Raw genomic sequence first — 21,199 nt, 5'->3', positions numbered from 1 at the left:
TTATTCAGTTGCTCTACCAATATATCAAGCGGCTAGTCTAAACTTATAATTTTATATAACATATATATCTATATATATATAGCAAAAGAATACTTTTTATATATTTTGAATGCTTCATTTTTATTTAAAAAACATTAACCAGACAAAGCCTAATATAAATTACTGGATGTTTAAATAGTATCACATGCATAAAATAAGTACTACAAGCGTTAATAGATATAACAGATGCATGAATATATGAAATGCCTTTTGTTATCACATGCTATTTGCTCTAAACGGAGATTCTCAACATAATTATTATAGCTTATGCAAAAAAAGAAGAGACTGCATTAAGAAATGAAGTAGTAACAAAAGAGAACACAAGATTTTCTCATTTCGATATCCAAGTTCATTTTACTATGTAATACTTTCAATGGTCAATCAATGAGTACACAGAATGGGAAGTATATAAGAAACAAACAGAAAACACTAGGAACTTAGTTAAAAAAACAGGATGACCCTGCCGGAATAAAGCCAAAGCTTTGTCAAGTAATGATGAACTCTTCAGTTCAATACTAAAGCTAAAATCATGAAGAACTAGAAGCTACAATTTTTGTAGCTGTACATATGCGATTAGAGTTTTCTAGATATGTAATCGAAAGTTAATATCCCTGTCTTATATTACTCCACCTCGATAAGTTTTAATAAAATGTTCTTAATTATTTAAATCGTATGCCAGGATATGATTGTAATTCTGGCAATGTATGATGTATAAAAATAGTATTTAATCTATGAAAATTTATTCCAAAAATAAATAAATTTCAAAGAGATTTTTCTCTTTTTTTATCAAGGATTTATTTCGTTTATTGAGACCCTGCCTTTGTAGTTGTTACAAATTTAGAATAGTCTCCGTCATACACTGGATATATGGCAATACTTTTGGAAAGTATTAATAACTTTCTAGCTGAGTATAATACTCATAGTGTTTGACACTCTAGATGAGGTGGTGTAAACGGCATGGTAGACTGGGTTTAGATTCTATCACGGCGGCTAAATAGTCACGCTTATTATACGTTCGCATATATTGACATTGGTATATATATATAATCTATGTAAATTGATAAATACACCCCGCTTAACGCACTTGTGCATTTTCGATAGAAGCGACACGGAATGATTCACCTCTAGAGTTGGTTAATTTTCTTACAACACCTTCATCAGTGGTAAAAACTTCTAGATCAGAGTTGGTAGAAAAGTTGGGTTGTAATTGTTCCCATAATTTCTTCTTTGGATTCAATTGCTTCATAGGTTCTTCATCACCTAAGCCAGAGAAAAATACCTTTTCACCAGCCTTGGAACCCTTTGGTGGTTCAACGAATTCAACTTTTTCATCTGTTGAACCACAAAGAACCATCGCAGTAGATTTAATACCTCTCATGTTAACAGGTTTCAAATTACAAACAACAACAACGTATCTTTCTTGCATAGCTTCTAATGGGAAATGTTTCACTAAACCAGAACAAACGGTTCGTGGGCCTTCTTCATCACCAACATCAATAGTAGAGACATATAATGAATCAGCATCTGGATGCTTAATAGCTTTTTGAATAAAACCAACACGGAAGTCAATTATAGAAGGTGAAAGTTTAGCTTCTGGAGCAGCTTCAGCGGTCTTGGCGGCTTGAGCAGCTTTCTTAGCAGCCTTCTTAACCTTGGCTTCTTCTCTTAATTTCTTTAAAGTTTCTTCATCTGGTTTTCCACGAGGTCCAGATGGTTTAGCTTTACCCTTTGTCTTTGAATCTGCTTCAGATGGAGCTGCCTTTGCATCAGCAGCTGCCTTGGCAGCTGGTTTCTTCTTTTCAATAATTTCTCTTGGTAACACTAAATCATGATTAATAACAATTCTTTCAGCTTCAGCTACTTTTTCATTTTCTTGCATATAATCAACCCATCTTAAAACATGTCTATATTTGCCATATACGTCAGAAACATCCTTAGTACTGCTAACTAATTCTTTCATTAATGGCAAAACAACAACGAATAATTCTTTATCTATTGAGCTAACATTCTTACCATTAATAAAGGTGTTATCACGTAATTGCAAATTTAATTCAGGTAAATTTTCTTTTAATTGACCAGTTTTAACAATAGCTCTCCATTGAGCAATTTGGGCTTCAACTTCACTCATTTTCTTTTGTCTTGTTTTGAATTGACTAGTTTATACCTTTTAGTTTTTAGTTTTACCTCCTTTATATATTTGAAAACTTTTCGAACTTTTCATGATGATCCGCGATGATTCGGGTTGAAATTTGTCTATCAGTTTTTTTCTATATGTTAATAACTCAAATTTTTCTTAGAAAAAATAATATTTCCGTGATGATATAATGACACTATTATATACTGGTTTAAATGTAGAATTATAGATTCAAAAAAAGTCTTTAAAAATAGTATTGAAATTGGCTCTAAAAAGTTATTCTATGAAAATAGTTAAGTAAGCATAAGTATCTTGATTTAACATAGTTTTCAGAATATTTTATATAGAAGGATAATATCAGAAAAAGTTCAATATACAATTGTAGCATTTGTTTGTAATATTATTCTTTGGAATATAGCATAGAATGATGCTATTATCATAATATTTTTTCTTTTTAGAGACTAATTATTGAATATAATATGATACTTTAATAATATTTTCCAGTACTATTATAATTAGTCTAATATTTCTTCTCATTCTCTATACCTTATTGGTTAAAATATTTTTCTCAAGCATAGACCTTGTAGCTACTTTTGATATTAATTACTTTTTACAAATTCTATAAAAAATTAATTAGGAATAACAAATGACATGTGTTCAAAGAATATTCAAAATTTTCCCTTAATTGCTAATCATTACTTTTTATCAAAGTCTACGTATTAAAAATTAAGCAGGTGAGAACTTTTTGAAATGATCTCATTGAGGTTATAAATTGTTGTATAAAATCCTTGCAACACAAAGTTCAGTATTTAGTTAGTAGGGATACTTTGCTATTGAACTTCTATTTTCTGCTGAAAACAAGAATTAATATATTGTACTATGTATTGAAAAACTTTTACTAGACAAGTTAGTAAGCAGTATTTAATTAATAATCGATAAGTATATTAAAAGTGCCATTACAAAATAATTTTGGGACAAAGAGTTTAATGTGTTAATATACATGTGGAAAAATTTAATAAAGTTTATAAAATCCTTGTGAATCATTTACACTGCGTCTATAATAATATTAAAAAAAAAGGTAATAAGTAACGATAAAATAATAAAAGCTTTTACATGTTTATATTGACTTTAAATGTTATAAGTATTAACTGCTATGTCCAACAAACAAGTAGTCGGCAATAGTTGATGCTATTTTCTGAGTAACTACAAAATAGGCTTCATATATGATAGGCAGAAAGATAACTTCAGTTGAAGAACATTACCATTAGATTACACTTTTTGATGCGCTCCGGAACATAAGTACTTCACTTAGCCATCAGAATATAAAATCGATCAAGCTTTCGATTTATGCTAATTACTGACACCTTTTTGAATATTACAATCAGTTGTTGAGGCAAAGAAATGCTATTAGGAAAATGTAGAAATATAAAACTTTGAAAGGCTCAGATGCTATTTTGATAAAATGAAAAACTTATCTAGACATGAATTTTATTAAATTATGGAGATTAATGTAAAGAGCCAAATTTAAAGAGGATGTTAACTCAATTAAAAGAATTATGATATATCTAATTTAATTCAGGCTATTGTCACTTGTATAGACTCTAAATTATGTAAAACAAAATATGTCATTATTGCGCTCTCTTTACAATTATTTTATGTTCCTAGAAAAAAAATACTTCAACAGAAATTTTTTTATTCAGAGTTTATTCACTAGATATTTATAATAAGTTTATTTACTTGGTGTAACTTTAGCTCCAATATATATTTAAAGTTAAATTATTTTTTAACCGTTGTCCATTCCTAAATGCTGTATTAAGCTACCAAATTTTATATTTGAGCTAGTATATCCTTATATATGAAAATAAAAGAGTTTTAAAATTAAATAGAAATAGTACGTGTATTATTTTTTTTCTAGATTCCAATAATCATATTTCTCTTATTTTTAAATTTTTCAATAGGATGTCATAAAAAAGAGTATCTATGCTTGTCACAAGCACAATAAGGAAGCATTATTCTGCTACAAAAGAGTATGAAAAAAAAACAGTTGCCAACTAATAATACAAATAACCTTTTTCATATGTGAAGAGCAAGAGGAGTTTTCAAGTAAATAAGATAAAAGGCAAGGTAATCAATGCTAATTACTAGAGCAGAGCTACGGTCTAAAACTAAAGCTTAATTTTTTTTCTAGTAAAATAAAAATAGTCTGTTCTCTTAAAAATGGTTGTGAAACCCAGATCAGAAGTTAGAACCTTTATATTTGTTTTAAATCGGCGGTAAAAGTGGTTCTTATCTGGAAATACTATTTCTATAATACTGTTAACTTTTCACGGCAGCCATACCTGCCAGAGGCTATATGGCTTTGTTCCAATTGATTAAGAAATTCGAGACCTATCTAGAGATCACAAATTTTACTTGAACAATGACCGGATGAGGAAGTGCCTGATGGATATATATATATATATAACATTTAAAACAGGTTGCTATTAATTTTGCAACTATTTTTTTTTTAGTTCGCGTTTTATTTTTAATAAAGTTTTCGGACTTCAGTATGCAGTTTCGGACTTTTCACTGAAGCATCAAACATATAAATACTAGTAATAGCAGTTGAATATAAATAATATGAAAACCAGTGAAAAGACACAATTCTTTGAAAAATATCTTTTATAATATTGTTTTATAATATTGTTTTTTCTACTTAAGCTATTTTTCTTGAGACAAGTTATTTAAAGATACTTTCATATTTATTGGCAATGGGCAGTAGTAGCCACTAATTTCCCTGAGCTATTAAGAGCAACATGATATATCCATATTTAACTATACTACACTAATTTACACTACCTTTTTTTGTCAAGCTTTTATCAAAATATAAAATGAGAGTCAATAATTTAATTGAAATAAAGAAACTTTATGTTTCTTGCGCTATATGCATATACGTTATTCTGTAATGATAAATGATATGCAATATCTGGCATAGTAAAAAATGAAATTCTTTAAGCAATATGTTGATGTTTCAATATTCTAAAGAACTTATTTAGATCTTGACAAATTCGATATTTTTTAATGGATTGGAGCTCTGTTTTAATTATTTCTTTAAACTTATTTTTTCAATTAAGTAATAAACTAACCATATTTAAATTACTGATTACTGTGTTTATTGTTGAACTTAAAAAAAACCTCAAAAAATGTATTGATATCGTAGATTTTTTCTTTTATATAAATAATGGTACGTCTACACTTATGTGAACAAGCTTTAAGGTATGCAAAAAAAAAGCTACGCTGCAATATAAAAGATGCTTTGTATATTGCTCACTGAATTATAAATTGTCTCAAGTGATAAGCATGGGGGCATACTTAGAAATTAAAACAAAAATATTTAGTCAATAATAACAACAGAAATATAGCCCTTATTATTTTAAGAATTATACACAAGTAACCCAAAGTACCCTTGACTAACGATTCGTAACATATTAAGTAATTGGTTTTATATGCTGTGTCTTTAGTTAAATTTTTAGGCAATTTTTTGCTAAAAATAAATATATATATATGAATATGTACTGGCTTATTCTTGTTCTAAATACTAGGATTTTTTTTTAATTAAGACATACATTTGAAATATTATCACAAAAATATTCCCCGTGTTAAATTTATTTTTATTTCCACAACCTACTTGTGTAAATGATCTATAAATAGAATTCTGACAGATTCGCTGTCATTTCTGCTTTACCGAAAAATGAAGATTGCTCGATATCTGTAATTACTTGAAAGATAAATAAAGTGTATATGAATGATAATATACAGAAAAAGATGACATCAATCCTTTGGCCTTAGTTTCAGTATTGGCCAGAACGATAAACTCATTTATACTTAGTTTGATCTTTTTAATTATTCGATCTAGCTGTTATTTATTTCCAGGAGACTGTTTTTACTTGTTAAAGTAGTTTTAATTATTTATAGAATCTCATTTATTCTTAGTATAACATTCAAGTTGTATGATTGAGAGATTAGTAATAGTTCCTATGATTTTTTAAAAAAAAAGTCATAATTTGCTATATATATTATATATTGTGTATTGCATAATGCTAAGTTAAATGAAAGATGAAATCAAATAAACAAATAAATAAATAAAATATCAGAACAGAATAAATAAAAGGCAGATTAAAACAAAGCAGATTAAAACAAAGCAGATTGAAACAAAGCAAATTAAAATAAGATATTTAACTTAAAAATGTTTGATGTGCGTTGAATGATCAATATAAATTCCTTTCCTCTTCATTCATAATATATTTGATCCAAACTGGTTGACAATTTTCAATGTTCAACTCTTTCCAAGGGGTAAAATGGCCTGGTTTACAATTCCCATTACATCTATTTGAGTCTGGTGGGCATTTAGGACAATTGGTATAAGGTGCATGATTATAACCTATATCTCTAAACCAATGGATCCTTCTCTTATCAGCAAATAATGCTAACGCAATACTTCTGACAGGAGCATCTCCCCATCTTTCATAATAAAATCCACCTTTTTCATCCAGGAAATCCATAAATTTTTCATATGGTTCACTTCTTAGAAATTCCAAGTTTGTAATTTCGAAATTAGTCCAGAAGTGACATGTGGAATAACCGCCAGTAATATTAAAATTATTTGGTTTTTGACCATTATCTTTTAACCATTCAAAAGCACCATTTGAATTTAAGTACTCTGGATTTGAATTAATAAATTCCATGGTTGTTGTCCATAATGATCTAATTGATTCTGGACTATCATAAAGGTTTAATACAAAACCATAAATTTTATTATTCAGTTCCATGAATTGGAAAACATCATAATTGATGTCACAATAGAAGTTAATACCTGGTTCTAATCTCCAAGTATATTTATAATCTTGTAGGAGTGGGTGTTTATAGAAATTTTTGGAATAAAATCTACACATATTATGATATGATTCCTTCTTGACATATTGAACTTCTTCTTGATCTAATTTTTCTATACATTGTTGGTACTTTTCATCATCTATACTACTTGGTCTGTCCCAAATTTCACTTTCAATCCTACCAAATTGTAAAATACGATCTGTTGGAACAACCTCTTTAATAGCTTCTTTAAATTCTTCAGTAAATTCATCATCATTTAGAAAAGTATATGGATAATTAAAATTCTTATTAAAATGATCTTCCATCTGTCTAATAGCGGAAATGATTTCCTTTTGATCTTCATTTCTAACTAAACTTAAAATGGTAGCCTTTGCCTGACCAGCCAAATCATCATCTTTATAAACTAAATTATCCACTTTGGGTTCGGAAACCTGACTATTCTTAACGACGTCATCATAAAGAATTTGACGGTCTGTGAAGATATTTTTATAGTCATCGTCTGTAAATGATTCAAAATCTTGAAACAAAGGATCGTTCAATTTTGAAATTAATTCATTCATGGTTTCCAGGTCATTGCCCTCAGGAATCCATGCCGGACTATTACCATTATTATTATTATCATTGTTGTTGTTACTGGATGCCCAATTCAACAAGTTTCCTACAGTAGAATTTGCATCAGGTGTACCTATATAATCCAATGCATTGTTATAATATGTCTTTGTGGTTTCCTTAATATTATCAACGTAATGTGATTGGGAGTTGTGTAAATAAACCATTGATCCAATAGCAAAACAGAGCGTGGCAGTGGTTACCAACACACCGAGGAAGTATCTTCTTGAGAAAAACAGCACAGTTCTAAGTCTAACCATGGTCGCTGGGTTGCACTTATTCTAATCTGTTTTTTTTCCTTTTATTATTTGTTCGAAGTCTTCTTAATACTAAGCTAGAAATAACCTGTAAATAAATATAAATATAATAATTTTCAGCTAGCACACGTAAACGTAAAACTCCGGTGTTTACAGTGGATACAGTCTCGTGTGGTATCTATAATCCGTGTAAAGATTACCGCTTTGATATGTTTAGAATAATAAAGAATACATGTTTTAAACATCGCGACTCACTTTATTTCTGAACCGTCGCATATATATCCTATAGAATTAATCACGGTTTCCTACAATAATAATTCTAGTAAATAACCTCCAATCGGCTTCATTCCATCTCCAGCTCGGCTCAGTAAATTCCCAAGACGAAACAAGTCTGGAGTGGAGGTGAAAAAGTTGAAAAAAGTTAACCAAAATGAAAAAAGTGAAAAAAAGTACAAAATGTACAATAGTTTAGAAAAAGCCCCAATATGGCAACTGAGACATGTGAATAGCCAAACTACTTCATTGGGATGACACTTTTTTTTCCCTTTCAGAATGACTTTACCATCGTAGTAGCTAACGCTTTGCTGTATACTATGAGCCTGTACTACCGTAACGTGCTGACCATTGAGAATACTGTTGCAAGGATGATGCTGAAACACTACCACGGATGGTCTCGAGAGCTAGCACGAAATCACTGATTCCGACAGGACGAATGCTAGCGAAATCTACGTGCAGCAGACTGTGGCCTAAATCACGTAATGGCATCATTGCAGCCTCTTTGGCTAATGCAGTTAGATCAGAGCCCGAGTAACCCTCGGTAAGTTTCCCCACAGCGGTAAAGTCCTTCTCTCGTAGTTGATGTTCTTGTCTGCTCATCAATTTCTTCAAATGATGTATTCTTGTTTCCAAATCAGGTAATGGAATATATAATCTTCTTGAAAAACGACGACGGGCAGCTTCATCGATGGCCCATGGTAAGTTCGTGGCACCTAGTAGTAAAACTCTGTTATCAACTTCAGAGTCTTTGGAGGACCCTGGATTTTGAGACAATTTGGACCATTGGATTAATAGTTCTGTTTTAATCCGTCGACCAGTTTCATTCTCATTATCTCCTCGAGCAGTTAATAAAGAGTCAATTTCATCGATGAATATTATCGATGGAGCTAACCTAACAGCTAAATAGAACAAGGCACGGACCAATTTCTCAGATTCCCCAAGGTATTTAGAAAGTAATGATGAAGCACTGATGCTGAAAAAAGTGGATTGAGATTCACTAGCCACAGTCTTTGCTATCATTGTTTTCCCAGTACCAGGTGGCCCAAACAATAGCATTCCTCTAGTCGGTTCTCTTAAACCTTTGAATAAATCAGGCCGTAGAAATGGATACTCTACAGCCTCTCTCAAGGCCTGTTTAGCAGAATTTAACCCTGCAATATCATCCCAATGTAAATTTTCATTCGAAACAAGAATCTCGTTGATGATTTGTTCGCAAGAGTCTTTATCAATTCCACCGTCTAATTCGCTCATAACTTTGGATATTCGTTTAGTATTATAACTGGATGGTTGATGTTTTTTAACTACTTTTTTTTTCTTCTTTGTTGTGGTATTAGCATTTCTTACACTAGTATGTTTCTTTGGTTGAGTGCGCAGTAGATTACCAGAACTATTTGAACTATTACTATAACTTAATACAGGTGATATATTAGCACTTTGAATCGAATTTTTATTATGATTTGGTCTCATACCATTAGAATAACGTTCTCGGTTAGATAATGGATCAGATTGGTTTGTACGCATCTGTCTTATTGGCATAGAACCTTCTTCTTCGTTAGGGACTCTGTTATCATCTGTAAATGACTCCCATGCTAATTGTGCAGCGATATTCACCGCTTCATTTGATTTATTTTCCTTTTGCAATTTCACTTTATTTCGTGAAGTTTTAGAATTGGAATTTCCATTAGTATAAGATTCACGCAAATTCAATTGAGATAAGGGTATTTTCTTATATTCACCTTCTTTACCAGTAGACTCTTTTTTATTAAATGGATTGGACCAAGTATTATTTTTCTTGGTTTTCCTATTTATTTGGGGTTCATGATAGAATGTATCATTATTCTCTAAGGATGAGGAGGTATTATTCTCCAAAGAAGATGATATGTTATCAGAGTATCTCCTTTGTATGTCACCTGAATTTAGTCTCGATATTTTATTACCTTCTAGAGTGACTGAATTTACTCTATTATAACGCTTTTGATTAAGTTTCCCGTTCTCTTTTTCCCTCTTTTTTTCTTGCAGTTGTGTTAACTCGATTCGTTGTCTCCATTCTTCATCTGCTTTCTTTTGTTTCATTCTTTCCTTTTCTATCCTATCAATTTTTTTTGCCTCACGACGTTTGCTAGTTCCACTTTCTTCTTCTTCGTTTTGTTCATTTTGTATTTTCATCTTTCTATGTGTCTCTGGAAGAATTGTGTCTCCAATACTATCAGGAGACATTGAATTTAATTCATCATCTAAAGTTACATCCCCTTCCTCTATTTCCGTAATCTGTGATCTTGAAAGACTTAATTGTTCATCATTTTCAAATGATGGGTTTCTATTTGCTTCAACAGTACCAAAATATTCTCTTGTTTGATGTGCATCTTGCAAAAACTTATATTGTGAAGTAGTTCGTGAATTTCTATTAGAGTTATTTTGTGATGTATTACGGGAGGATGAGTTTTGAGTATTACCTGATGGTGATCCAGAATGTGTTATATTCAATTGCGGGGATTTTATTGGCTCATACAGTAGACTGTCATTATCTAGATCTTCATTTGTATTTTGAAAATAGACATTATCATGATCCTCGTTTGCATTCGTACTACTTTCACCAAACGTATCATTCATGGATAAGAAACAAGTAGGATAATCAGATATATTTGAACTATGATTTATGTTAAGGGAATTCGTAGAATTATTTACAAGGGTGACAGCATCCAATTCCAGTCCAGAAGTGATATCAAAATGTTGTTGATTATTTGCAAGTAATCGTTCCTCATCTTCCAATTGTCTTGCTAATTCTTCATCCATTAATATTTGTCTCTGTTTAGCTTGTTCTGTCAACTCTCTGGCTCTTTGTTCTTCATTATTTCGAGATTCAACTTGTTGTAATGGAATTTGTATCGACGGTATTCGATCGTGGACAAGTAGTTCTTGTTGCGTTTGCATAATATCACCGTTTTGCCCCTGAGATATTTGCTGTTCAAATATTAACAAATCTGCACGTCTCTGTTCTGCATGTTCCCTTTCCATTCTTTCTTGTTCATCTATTTCTCGTGCTAAGCGTGTTTGTTCCAATTGAACATGTTGAATTAATTCATGTTCTAAATCTCGTTCTCTATCGGTTCTTGAATGCAAATCATCATATGATGGTAATTCATTAGGGAAACCCTCATTTGAGAGGAAATCTGACATTGGTAATGCTTGTTGTAAATTTACCGTTTGTAAAATTTTTACCGCTTCTATAGAATTCATCTCATCTTGTTTACGTTGACGTTCCATTTTCAATCGTTCTCTTTTTGATTGAAATATGGAATTTGAATTTGAAATTTTCATTTTTAAAAACCCAAGCTTGTCATTTTTTGCATTTTCCTTACGAATTGAATCTATTTTATTATTAATTTCTTTTTTCAAATTGAAGATGTTATAATTTAGAATTATAAATTCATCCAATAACTTTTTAATTTCTTCTGAAATTGAAGAATCATCGATAACTTTAGATTTGAAATTGAAATAGTCTTCGATTAAATCCATTCCATCGTTATAATAATCGTTCCAATTCATTAGTTCTTTTAACATTAAATTCCAAGCAGGTATTGAATTATATGAGATATGTGTTTTTTTCATTGAATCAACTTCTTTATAAGAATTATTGTATTGGTTTAAAAGAATATCATTTAATAACTTTAAACTTTGGTATAGAGTAAAATTAGTTGGTATATTAAACCTACCCTGGCCCATTTTATTGTATTTGGTATTATGTAAATTTATTGTTCTACGGTTATTATTAAATAATAATGCATCGGTTAGAATCACCCCCAGTACAACTTTTTTCTTTTTTTTAGACCCTTAAATCTTATGTAAACATCTAAGGTAAACTTTAAGAAGCACAAGATATAACTTTCATCTTGATTAAATATTTCAAATAAACTTAATATTTTTTTCAAGAATCTTTTGGAAAATATGTATAAATTCTGAAGACATGCTATATTAAGAATTGTCTTCTTGATTAGAATCAGAGCCAAAGTGGCATTCCGTTTTAGGTAAAAGCCTCCTCTTCAAATGCTTGAAAAGGATTAATTGCCATTTTTCAATTAAATTACGAAATTTGGTATTAGTGGTTGTCACAAAAAGGAAACCCCCCTTTTTGGCATTCCCCTTTACGTCAGATGTACTATTAAGTGTCATGTTATATGCCTTTTTTGGTAAATTGCAAACCTAAAAATCGAATTTAGATAATATAGAGAAGGAATATGTTCCTATTTTGTTCTTGTAATATCAATTTGGATCATAGGTATGTTCGGGAAATTTTGCCGTGTTTGGTATTGATAGAGACAGATTTGAATATACTACAAATGTATATAATAATTGTTCAGATCAGTATATATATATGTGTGTGTGTATGTATATATTCTATATATAAGAGAGATTGAAAATGAATAGTTTAATAATGGGTTTGAGGTAAGTTACTGCTTAGGAAGAGTAGAGGATAGAGTGTTGTAATTGAAGGGGCGGTTTTCCGTAGGTGGTGGATAATAAGAGTCATGCTCTTGATTTGAGGAGTTCATAGTATTAGATCTTTGGAAAGAAGAGTCTGGGCCAGACGATTGAAACATAGAGGTCCTTTTTGGTAATCTAGGAGGAAGACCATTTGAAATTGGAGGCGGTGTCATAGTGGTTGTTGTCGTTGATGTAGTAATACCATGGTCATTGGATGTGGTTGTGGTAGTGCTGTAGTTATTGGTTGAAGTAGTGGTAGTACCAGGGCGGCTTGGTATTCTTGTAGAAGGAGAACTGTAAAGACTTTGGGTTCTAGTAATACCTGGGGTACTGTGTTGTAAATTCAATTGACTACCACTGGAATTTTGATTTTCATTATGAATCGATTCAGAAGTATCGTAAGAAGGTGGAGGAGGAACAAATTCTTGCTGTTGAGAGACAGGTGGGATCCCTTTTTTTTTACTAATAGAGTTGGATCTAGGAGGTAAAGTCGGAGTATAAGGTCCAGTAGAAACGCTTGTACTTGTAATACTACTGCTATTGGTATGTTGGTACGAAATGGGTCTTGTGGCCATAGTGACGCTACGTTGTGGTGTGCTTGATGAACTGCCCACTTGATATAACAGGTCATTATTATTGGTTAAGCTGTTTGTTATTGGAGTATATCTAGTTCTTTGTTCTTCTGCCATATGCTTTTGTCTAATCAATTGTTCCTGTTTTAATTCTTCCCTTCGTCTTTCGATTAATACTTTTTGATTTATTTCTTGTTCTGTTTCATAGTCATCTCCAAAGCCAGAACTAATTTGTCTTTTAGGCTCAGTTTCAAAAGGTGCTTTGTAATCGGTAGCATAGGCCTTTTTTTCGTCCAAGGGGTAATGTCTATCTGGAGTCATGCCCATTATTTCTTCCATTTTCCTTTGAATTGCAACCTCAACTCTAAGTTGGACCTCTGTTTCCACTCTTCTATTAAATTCTGCATCAAGTCGCCTTTCAACTTCATCTTGAATATATTTTTCAATTGCTTGTTGTTTTTCCTTTTCTTCTTCATCCTTTAAATATTGCTGGTAATCAATGACTTCTTGTCTTTCTTCCTTAATTTTTGCTGCATCAATTCTCTCAGCTAATTCTTCTGCTTGTTTGGCTCTTCTTTTATGTTTTGTCTTTTCAGAATCAAAGATAGATTCTGTAGGGTTAGGAGCAAATATACCTAGTTTACTTTTATTCCTTGCATCCTCAATTCTATCTACAGTTTTTCTCTTAGTCTCTCTAATATCGTCCACGGTTAATAGCATAGTCTGTGAAGCAGCATGGACTTCCACATTGAACTGTTCAGATAGATTTAATATATTTTCTACTTTGAATTTTTTCTCAATTGTTGTTATGGATTCTTTAAAATAATCCTCCAATTTTTCAACTTTCTTTAGCATCTTACCCCATTTTCGAATAGAATTTGAGGTATTTAATGATTGTGCTTCCTGTATTAAATTATCATTGTGGTTTTTTAATATCGTGTTCAATAACTCTAACGATTGGCAAACGGTAAAATTTTTTGGTACCACGAATTTTTCATAAGCCATTGTGCATTATATTATCATATATAGTATCTTATATTCTAAATGAAATTTGATTTCCACTTTAAGAAGCGAAGTCTAAGGTACAATATTTTTCACTTTTTAAACCACTAATTATCAAATAATTAGTATAAGCTTTAAAAAAAATATTATGAAAAAACTAAGACTAATAAGAATAGCCCTTAAACTCTTGTTTGTTTATTTTTTGAAATATTCCTATGTGTAAAATGTTTTAAATATTATATGTATTACGCTAATAATATATACTTAAGTAACTTATTCCTTAGATAATTAAACTCTTGTTTTCGAAACAAAAAGGTCGTGCTACCTTGCTAAGCCATTCTTAATGATTCAAGAATTTTTCAGCCTCCTTGCATCGGGGTTATCACAATATTTCCTAATTTCTCTCATCAAGAATTTAAATACTATGACACCTCGGGACATCGGAAAATAGTTAAAAATAGATAAAAACAAATCAATAAATTACAAAAGGGAAATTAATAATAAATAATATTATTACATTGTAGTCATTAAAAAGTTACATGTATAAAATTATATAATAATACTCTACATGTCTATAGTACAATTCTTTATTTTTAATTAAAAAAAATATAAAAAAAAAGAATAAAAATTTATCATAAATTTCGTGAATTCAACAAAATAATAGTTTAGTATTACATAAAAAGAAATAATTCGTCAGGTATTAGAATGTCACTATATCATCAGTTGTTACGGGATCAATAATAATATTAATCTGTAGAATCATGAGAATTTTGTGAGGTTGGCTGTCTCTTACAGTACTGTGCTTTTTCTGCATCCCCTATCTTTCGAACTGGCCAACTTGTAGAGTTCTCAAATATGCAAATTTCTTTGTTGGCTTTACTCAAGTTTCTAAAATACATAGACAACGAGTTTAATGTCAAGCTATTATTAATCCGGAACTTTTCCAAATCTCCTACTAAAATCTTCCTGAAATCTTCTCTAGGTTTTGAAAGATCGCGGAATCTTCCTAAATTAATGTCACGATCACACTCAGATTCAATATAATCTATAATAATTCGTCTTGTTGGGAAAAAATGGGAATCCTGAGAAACTTTCCATTTTCTAAAACCATAGCTTTTGATTAGCTCAACAATTGGTAAATTGCCATTCAATCCAATGTACCATTCAGTATATAAATCCCAAACTGTTTTATTGTCTCTTGAAAGTTTATACTTAATTTTCGAATTATCAGTTCCTGAATCTAATTTAGTATTCTGATATCCACTCCATGTATCCATACCGGAAGGTAGAATTGGTAGAGATCTATAGTTACTAATTAGGGTAATATTACTGTTGCTTGAAGATTCTACTGGTGCAGCACTATATTCTGCCGCTGTTCCAAATTTTTCAGAACTTTCAGAATAAATTGACGATGTTGTTATGGGAGTTACAATTGTTACTGGTTTATCTTTCGTATTTAGTTTTTTGTTACTAGTAGTTTCATTGGTATCTGCAGCAACTGAAGTATTAGAACCTGTTTGCTCATTGCTAGAATCATCTTGGGTGTTTGGTGTAATTACTGTGTTAGGAGTTTCGGATATATTAGAACTGGATGTCATTGAATTAGAATTGGAAGTTACAGAATTAGATTTGGAAGATTCGGAATTATTTGGTACAGTAATGGCAGCATTAGATGGTGAGCTATTCCCTTTATTCTCTTTAGCGCTCGTAGCGTTGGTATCATTAATTTCAGCATTGGTTTCTATAGTGATATCTTGATTACCTTTTGTATTCAAGTTTGAATTAGCTGGTAATAAAGTGCTATCTATCTCATTATTTGCAACAGAAGCTTCTGTATTATTCGTATCAATTCTTTCTAATGAATTTATTTGAGGATTGTTCAATTCATCTGATGAATGTTCTTGTGTAGAAGAAAGTTGGTTTGTGCTAGTACCATTGAATTGATTGGAAACAACTCCAGTGTTTGTCGGATCTGTTTTAGATATGGGTTCCTGATCAAAGTCATTCATCATATTATCTGCAGAGTTTATTTGATTAGAAGGAATATTCTGAATTAAATTTTGAAGGTTGCCTATATTTTCAGCATTATTTGCTTGATTATTAATTGTATTAGTATCTCTGTTAAAGTTGCCAGAGACTGCACTGATAACTGAATCAATTTGTGGTGTAAGTCCATGATTATCAAAAAACACAGTTTGGGAAGGTGACATTCCAGGGAAGGCCAAATCATCATCATTTTCATGAGAAGCATTTGATACGTTACTAGTTTGATTACCTAACATATTGCCTGGTTGATTGTCAACTGTAATAGAGTTTCGTTCATTGTTATTTAATGGAATTACGTTCTTATTAGTTGGCATCATATTATCGTTAGATTTTTTTAAAAGAGCATTTAGAGCAGTTTGTGAAGTAGTCTGTTTATCGTCTAATCTAATGCGTTTAGGACTTGGAGGACCTAAATTGCGATCATCTTCATTAATGGGTGATAAGAGTAAAATACCATTACCAGTGGATGGGATTGTCGTTGGAATACGATAAGGCCTTCTAGCAGGTTGCGAATCTGTAGGTTGTGTGATTGTTGTTTGTATACCTGGTTGAGATGGAGTAGAATGAATGCTTGATACTTGTGATGAATGATGGGGCGTAGATATTAAGTTTTGTTGCTGATCTTGGGAAATAACTCGTGTGTCCGCCGTAGAATATGCGTATGATTGTTGACCCAAGTTTTGTTTCGTGCCTTGTGTATCTTGGTGTTGAAGTAGGTGTTGTGATGGAAGTTGGTTTGAATTGGACGATGATTTGTGAAGTTCTACAGAATTCATAATTGGAGATAATACAATTTCATCATTGACAATATGAGTGGCCCTTGCTTGTTGAGGTGGTATGGATGGTTGTTGTAAAGTTTGTTTATCTTCATTAGCAGAGATAGTAGATATGTTGTTGGTTGAACTTGTTTGTTGGGTATTTGTAAAATTCTCCTGATGCATGCTCTGTATCTCTTTGAATTGAGTAGATGCTTGCATAGGGTATGATCTACCTCGTTGTAGCATTGGTTGTTCTTGAATATTTGATTCCTGATGTTGTTGGATCATAGTTTCTGGAGGATTATTAACGGATTGTGAGCGGTTTCCTGAAGAAATGAATTGGTTTTGTGATGCATTTTGTTGAGTTTGTGCTTGTAACTGGTGTTGCATTTGTTGCTGATTTGAATATTGTGTTGAGAGTACAGATTGTAATTGTTGTTGAGATAGCTGGAACGGCAATTGTTGTGATGCTTGAACATTTGGTTGTTGAAATTGTTGATATTCTTGTCCTAACTGATTATTAGTATTCGAGGTTTTACTGCTATTCTGATTCATATAAGAAAATAATTGTGATAAAGTTTCCATATTAATTGAATTTTTATCTAAAATGATAATATTATTATTGCCATTTTTTGAATTAAATCCTGTGGAATTTGAAGCATCAGTGGCAGCTGGATAATTCTGAGAATACATTGCTTGTTGGTTGTCATTATTTTTGGGATTGGCATTGTTATTGTTGTTGTTGTATGCATTTGAGTTTCCGCCTAGCAATTGATCTAAATTGGAGTTATCAATACTATCGTTAATATTTATGTTGTTAGCATTATTAGTAGGTTGAATACCTATGTTGTTATTATAATTATTATTAATGTGGTTATTATTATTATTAAAATTATTAACGTTTGTTAATAGTTTTTTCTGTAATTCTAATAATTGTCTGCACATTGAATTGACTGAGTTTAAATCAGATCTTAGCTGAGTAACCTGCTGACTTAGTCTTACATTTTCGGTAGTTAATCTCTTAGAAATAGACATGTAATGAGAGTCCAACATTCTAGGAAGAGCTTCTTTATATTTATCCGTAGAAATATCTTCTGTACCAACAGAATTTATTTTAGATACATTTGAGGTAAAATTAACACTAGAATTTTGTGATGAGATGCCATTAGATGAAAACGGCATTGGATTAATTAACGATTGTCCATTTGAAGATACAGAGGAATACATACCGTTGAACTTATTAAATTGCTCATTATTCACGGATGAAGTAATATTATTGTACATGGAATTAAAATTATTGTTTCTATTATTGTCTGTATTATTTGACGATTCATTTGAGTTCATTATATTATTATTGTAATTACTCCATAGATAATTTGTGTTACCATTATTGTTAAGATTTTGGTTATTGGAGTAGTTCACGTTTGGTGTATCAATGTTATTATTATTTGGTCCACTGTTATATCTTGTTGAGTTATTTAGTATAGGTTCGTTCGAAATATTTTTAGATGTGCTTTTATCGTTTACAAAGAGTTCGTGTTGGAATAGATCAGGTACAAATTTAGCAACAAATGTTACAATATTTGGTAGCAATGAAGGATTTTTTGTTAGATACTTCAAATCTTGAATTAAAGATTTTGCAATAAATTCAAATAGTTCGTATAAAGAATATAATCTGTAATTTGATCTTTCAAGTAATTGAATCTCTTGTTTTAAAGTTGGTAACCACGGGAATAATAAATAAATCAATTCTTTTGGAGGATCAAAATTGTTTGCACGAGATATTTTTTCTGATGAAGTTGGTGTTTTTAGTGGAACTGGACCTTTATAATCTACATTTTGGTTTAAAGATAAAAATGATACATCTAATAGAGGAATATTCATATAATTCTCGGTGGTGATTGGTGGATTTGGATGACTCCATCGTATTAGAAAATATACTGCTAATGAAAATATAGGGCATCTGGAGATGTTTTCATCTCTAGATACAGTATTATAGTAATGATAAGGTCGCATACTTGCATTTTCATTTAATTTTCGTAATGTTAAGGAATCTGGATATATCTGGTCAACAATTAAATCAACTAATCTTAAAGGGGGTAAATCATTGTTGGATACTTTGAAATATGATTGTAATATATATTTTGTTATTGTAAAAAAATTCGTACTTATATTTGACGAATTGTTATGGTTTATATTGATGTTAAAATTAGATGTTGTAGTTAGGTTTGGATTTGGGTTCGAGTTCGTAAGAAGTGAGTCATTATTAATATTTGAACCTCCATTGTTAAAATTGTTATTATTGTCATAGTATAAGCTTTGCTGTTGATCTTGTTTTTGTAAAAAAAATTGGATAATGTTAGTATTTAATTCGGTTATTTTTGGCGTCGAATTCCCTGAAATTGTGCTACTACCTGGAGAATCAGGAATATAAAATCCTTTTCTAGCAGGCTTATTAGCGTTATTTTTATTGCTATTATTAGGCCCGCTTCTTAACATGGATGATATGAAAAAAAAATTAAGGGGGAGGGGGGGATTATAGATATGGTTACTTCATCAACCGTATTTCAGAATAAAAATCATAAATCTATCTCTAAAAGTATAATTTTATGTTTAATAATTATATTTTAGAAAAAAAATAGCAATTTTCCTTACAAAGGTAAAATAATAGTTTTAGTCTATTCTTCGTTTTTTTCACGATGATCTGATTTACTGACACTTTGAAATGAGGCTGACATTTAACAAGAAAGTAAGCACAAATGGAATACGATAAGAGAGAAAGATTGAGACAAAGAATAATACAATACATACCATTTTTCTGGGGGAAAAAAGTAAATTAAAAAAAAAATAAAAATAAAAAAATAACTGTGGGGTGATATCAAACTTTCTTAATATATTAAAATTTAATTTTATAATTATTTTACGTTAGTACTTCTTCGATTTGTAAGCTAATGATTGAAAGGGTTCCAACAACTAATTAGCTTGTCAGCTGCAACTGCTACTACTAAATTTTAATATGAATGAGGAAATAGGTATGTGACACGAGGCACAATCGCACAAAGATATTGCCCAATAAAACACGATGAAATCAAAGAATAGAATTAAAATAAGCAGTAACAACTCTTGTTGAAATAGGCAATCTATTTCTTATTAGCTAGTTACTAGTTGAAGACACGTAAAATTAGTATGAAAGGTACTAAAGTTTCTCTTTGATCAATGTATATCGAAGTCCTACCAAATATGGATATTTCGAACCAGAAATTAAAACTCCAGTACAGTAATATGGGTTATTCTAGTCTTAGCAAGTAAACGGGAAAAAAGACCTAGAACAGTTATAGTAATCTAATAATTATTATTAACAATAGAGTGCTGCTGGCTAGGTAACTGCTGTAGAAGCAATAGAAAAAAAAATATATTGTCAATAATAAGATAATAATTGTAACCTTCCAATTGGCAGTAAAAGACCGAAGCGGTAAGAGTGTGACTACAATAAGCAAATGATGAGAGGAATTTTTTTCATTCGGCTGAAAGACTATTGGTAGCAAGTCTTTCACAGCGTATAATTGGTTTAGAATATCCAGATTAAAGGAATTAAAGAGCCTATTTGTGATTAGCCAGAGACACTGCAAACCTGACTAACTAATTGCGTTTCAACGATGGTATTTGATGAATCTCACCAACTGAGTTTCTTGCTCGAGAACGGTTTTGACGACGTGATGGCGGCAAATCTGGGGCCTTCTGAAACTTTAGAGTTGGAAAAATAGAAAGTAGTTCCTTAGCCTTCTTGATTATCAAAGAATTCAGCTGTTACAATCAAACAGGTCACAAATAGAATTGATTCCTTTAATTCTTCTAATCCATTGTAAAAAAACTAAAAACCAGGAGAATTTTTTTTCCAAATCGATTGTTTAGTTGATAGTGGAAGCTGGATCCAAAAATTTTGTTTCGATTTCGGCTTTTCCAAAAAACAGGAAAACAGGAAGTCGAAAATGTAAATGCACGGGTTGTAGTCATGTGAGTAAAGGGTGCTCGAATCCTGGACAATGCGTTTTTTGTTTTATAAATAAGTGTCAGCAATTATATTATTATATGCAGACAGTAAATGGGTATTAGAGGTTGATTATAATTATACAAGATGCTATAAAATAGAGA

At 31.0% G+C, this 21,199-nt stretch overlaps 5 protein-coding genes across 5 annotated transcripts; all 5 read right to left on the bottom strand.

Moving 5' to 3' along the window:
- Window positions 1–1,114: 1,114 nt before the first annotated feature.
- Window positions 1,115–2,167, bottom strand: ARC1 (Arc1p; the record flags this gene model as incomplete). The annotated part of the gene is made up of 1 exon (XM_004178770.1): window positions 1,115–2,167. One exon carries the CDS (start codon window positions 2,165–2,167, stop codon window positions 1,115–1,117), a length of 1,053 nt encoding a protein of 350 aa, XP_004178818.1.
- Window positions 2,168–6,420: 4,253 nt separating this feature from the next.
- KTR4 (putative mannosyltransferase) lies at window positions 6,421–7,821 on the bottom strand (the record flags this gene model as incomplete). Its single annotated transcript, XM_004178769.1, has 1 exon — window positions 6,421–7,821. One exon carries the CDS (start codon window positions 7,819–7,821, stop codon window positions 6,421–6,423), a length of 1,401 nt encoding a protein of 466 aa, XP_004178817.1.
- A 681-nt stretch (window positions 7,822–8,502) lies between these two features.
- On the bottom strand, window positions 8,503–11,910 carry TBLA0B04610 (uncharacterized protein; the record flags this gene model as incomplete). The annotated part of the gene is made up of 1 exon (XM_004178768.1): window positions 8,503–11,910. The coding sequence occupies one exon, from the start codon at window positions 11,908–11,910 to the stop codon at window positions 8,503–8,505; it is 3,408 nt and encodes a 1,135-aa protein (XP_004178816.1).
- A 725-nt stretch (window positions 11,911–12,635) lies between these two features.
- TBLA0B04595 (uncharacterized protein) lies at window positions 12,636–14,246 on the bottom strand (the record flags this gene model as incomplete). The annotated part of the gene is made up of 1 exon (XM_004178767.1): window positions 12,636–14,246. One exon carries the CDS (start codon window positions 14,244–14,246, stop codon window positions 12,636–12,638), a length of 1,611 nt encoding a protein of 536 aa, XP_004178815.1.
- Window positions 14,247–14,989: 743 nt separating this feature from the next.
- TBLA0B04590 (transcription activator GCR1-like domain-containing protein) lies at window positions 14,990–19,546 on the bottom strand (the record flags this gene model as incomplete). The annotated part of the gene is made up of 1 exon (XM_004178766.1): window positions 14,990–19,546. The coding sequence occupies one exon, from the start codon at window positions 19,544–19,546 to the stop codon at window positions 14,990–14,992; it is 4,557 nt and encodes a 1,518-aa protein (XP_004178814.1).
- Between the last annotated feature and the right edge of the window lie 1,653 nt (window positions 19,547–21,199).

This window comes from Henningerozyma blattae, chromosome 2 (genome assembly GCF_000315915.1).
Source record: "Henningerozyma blattae CBS 6284 chromosome 2, complete genome".
NCBI classification, from domain to species: Eukaryota; Fungi; Ascomycota; class Saccharomycetes; order Saccharomycetales; family Saccharomycetaceae; genus Henningerozyma; species Henningerozyma blattae.
This window is presented reverse-complemented; position numbering and strand designations above follow the sequence as displayed.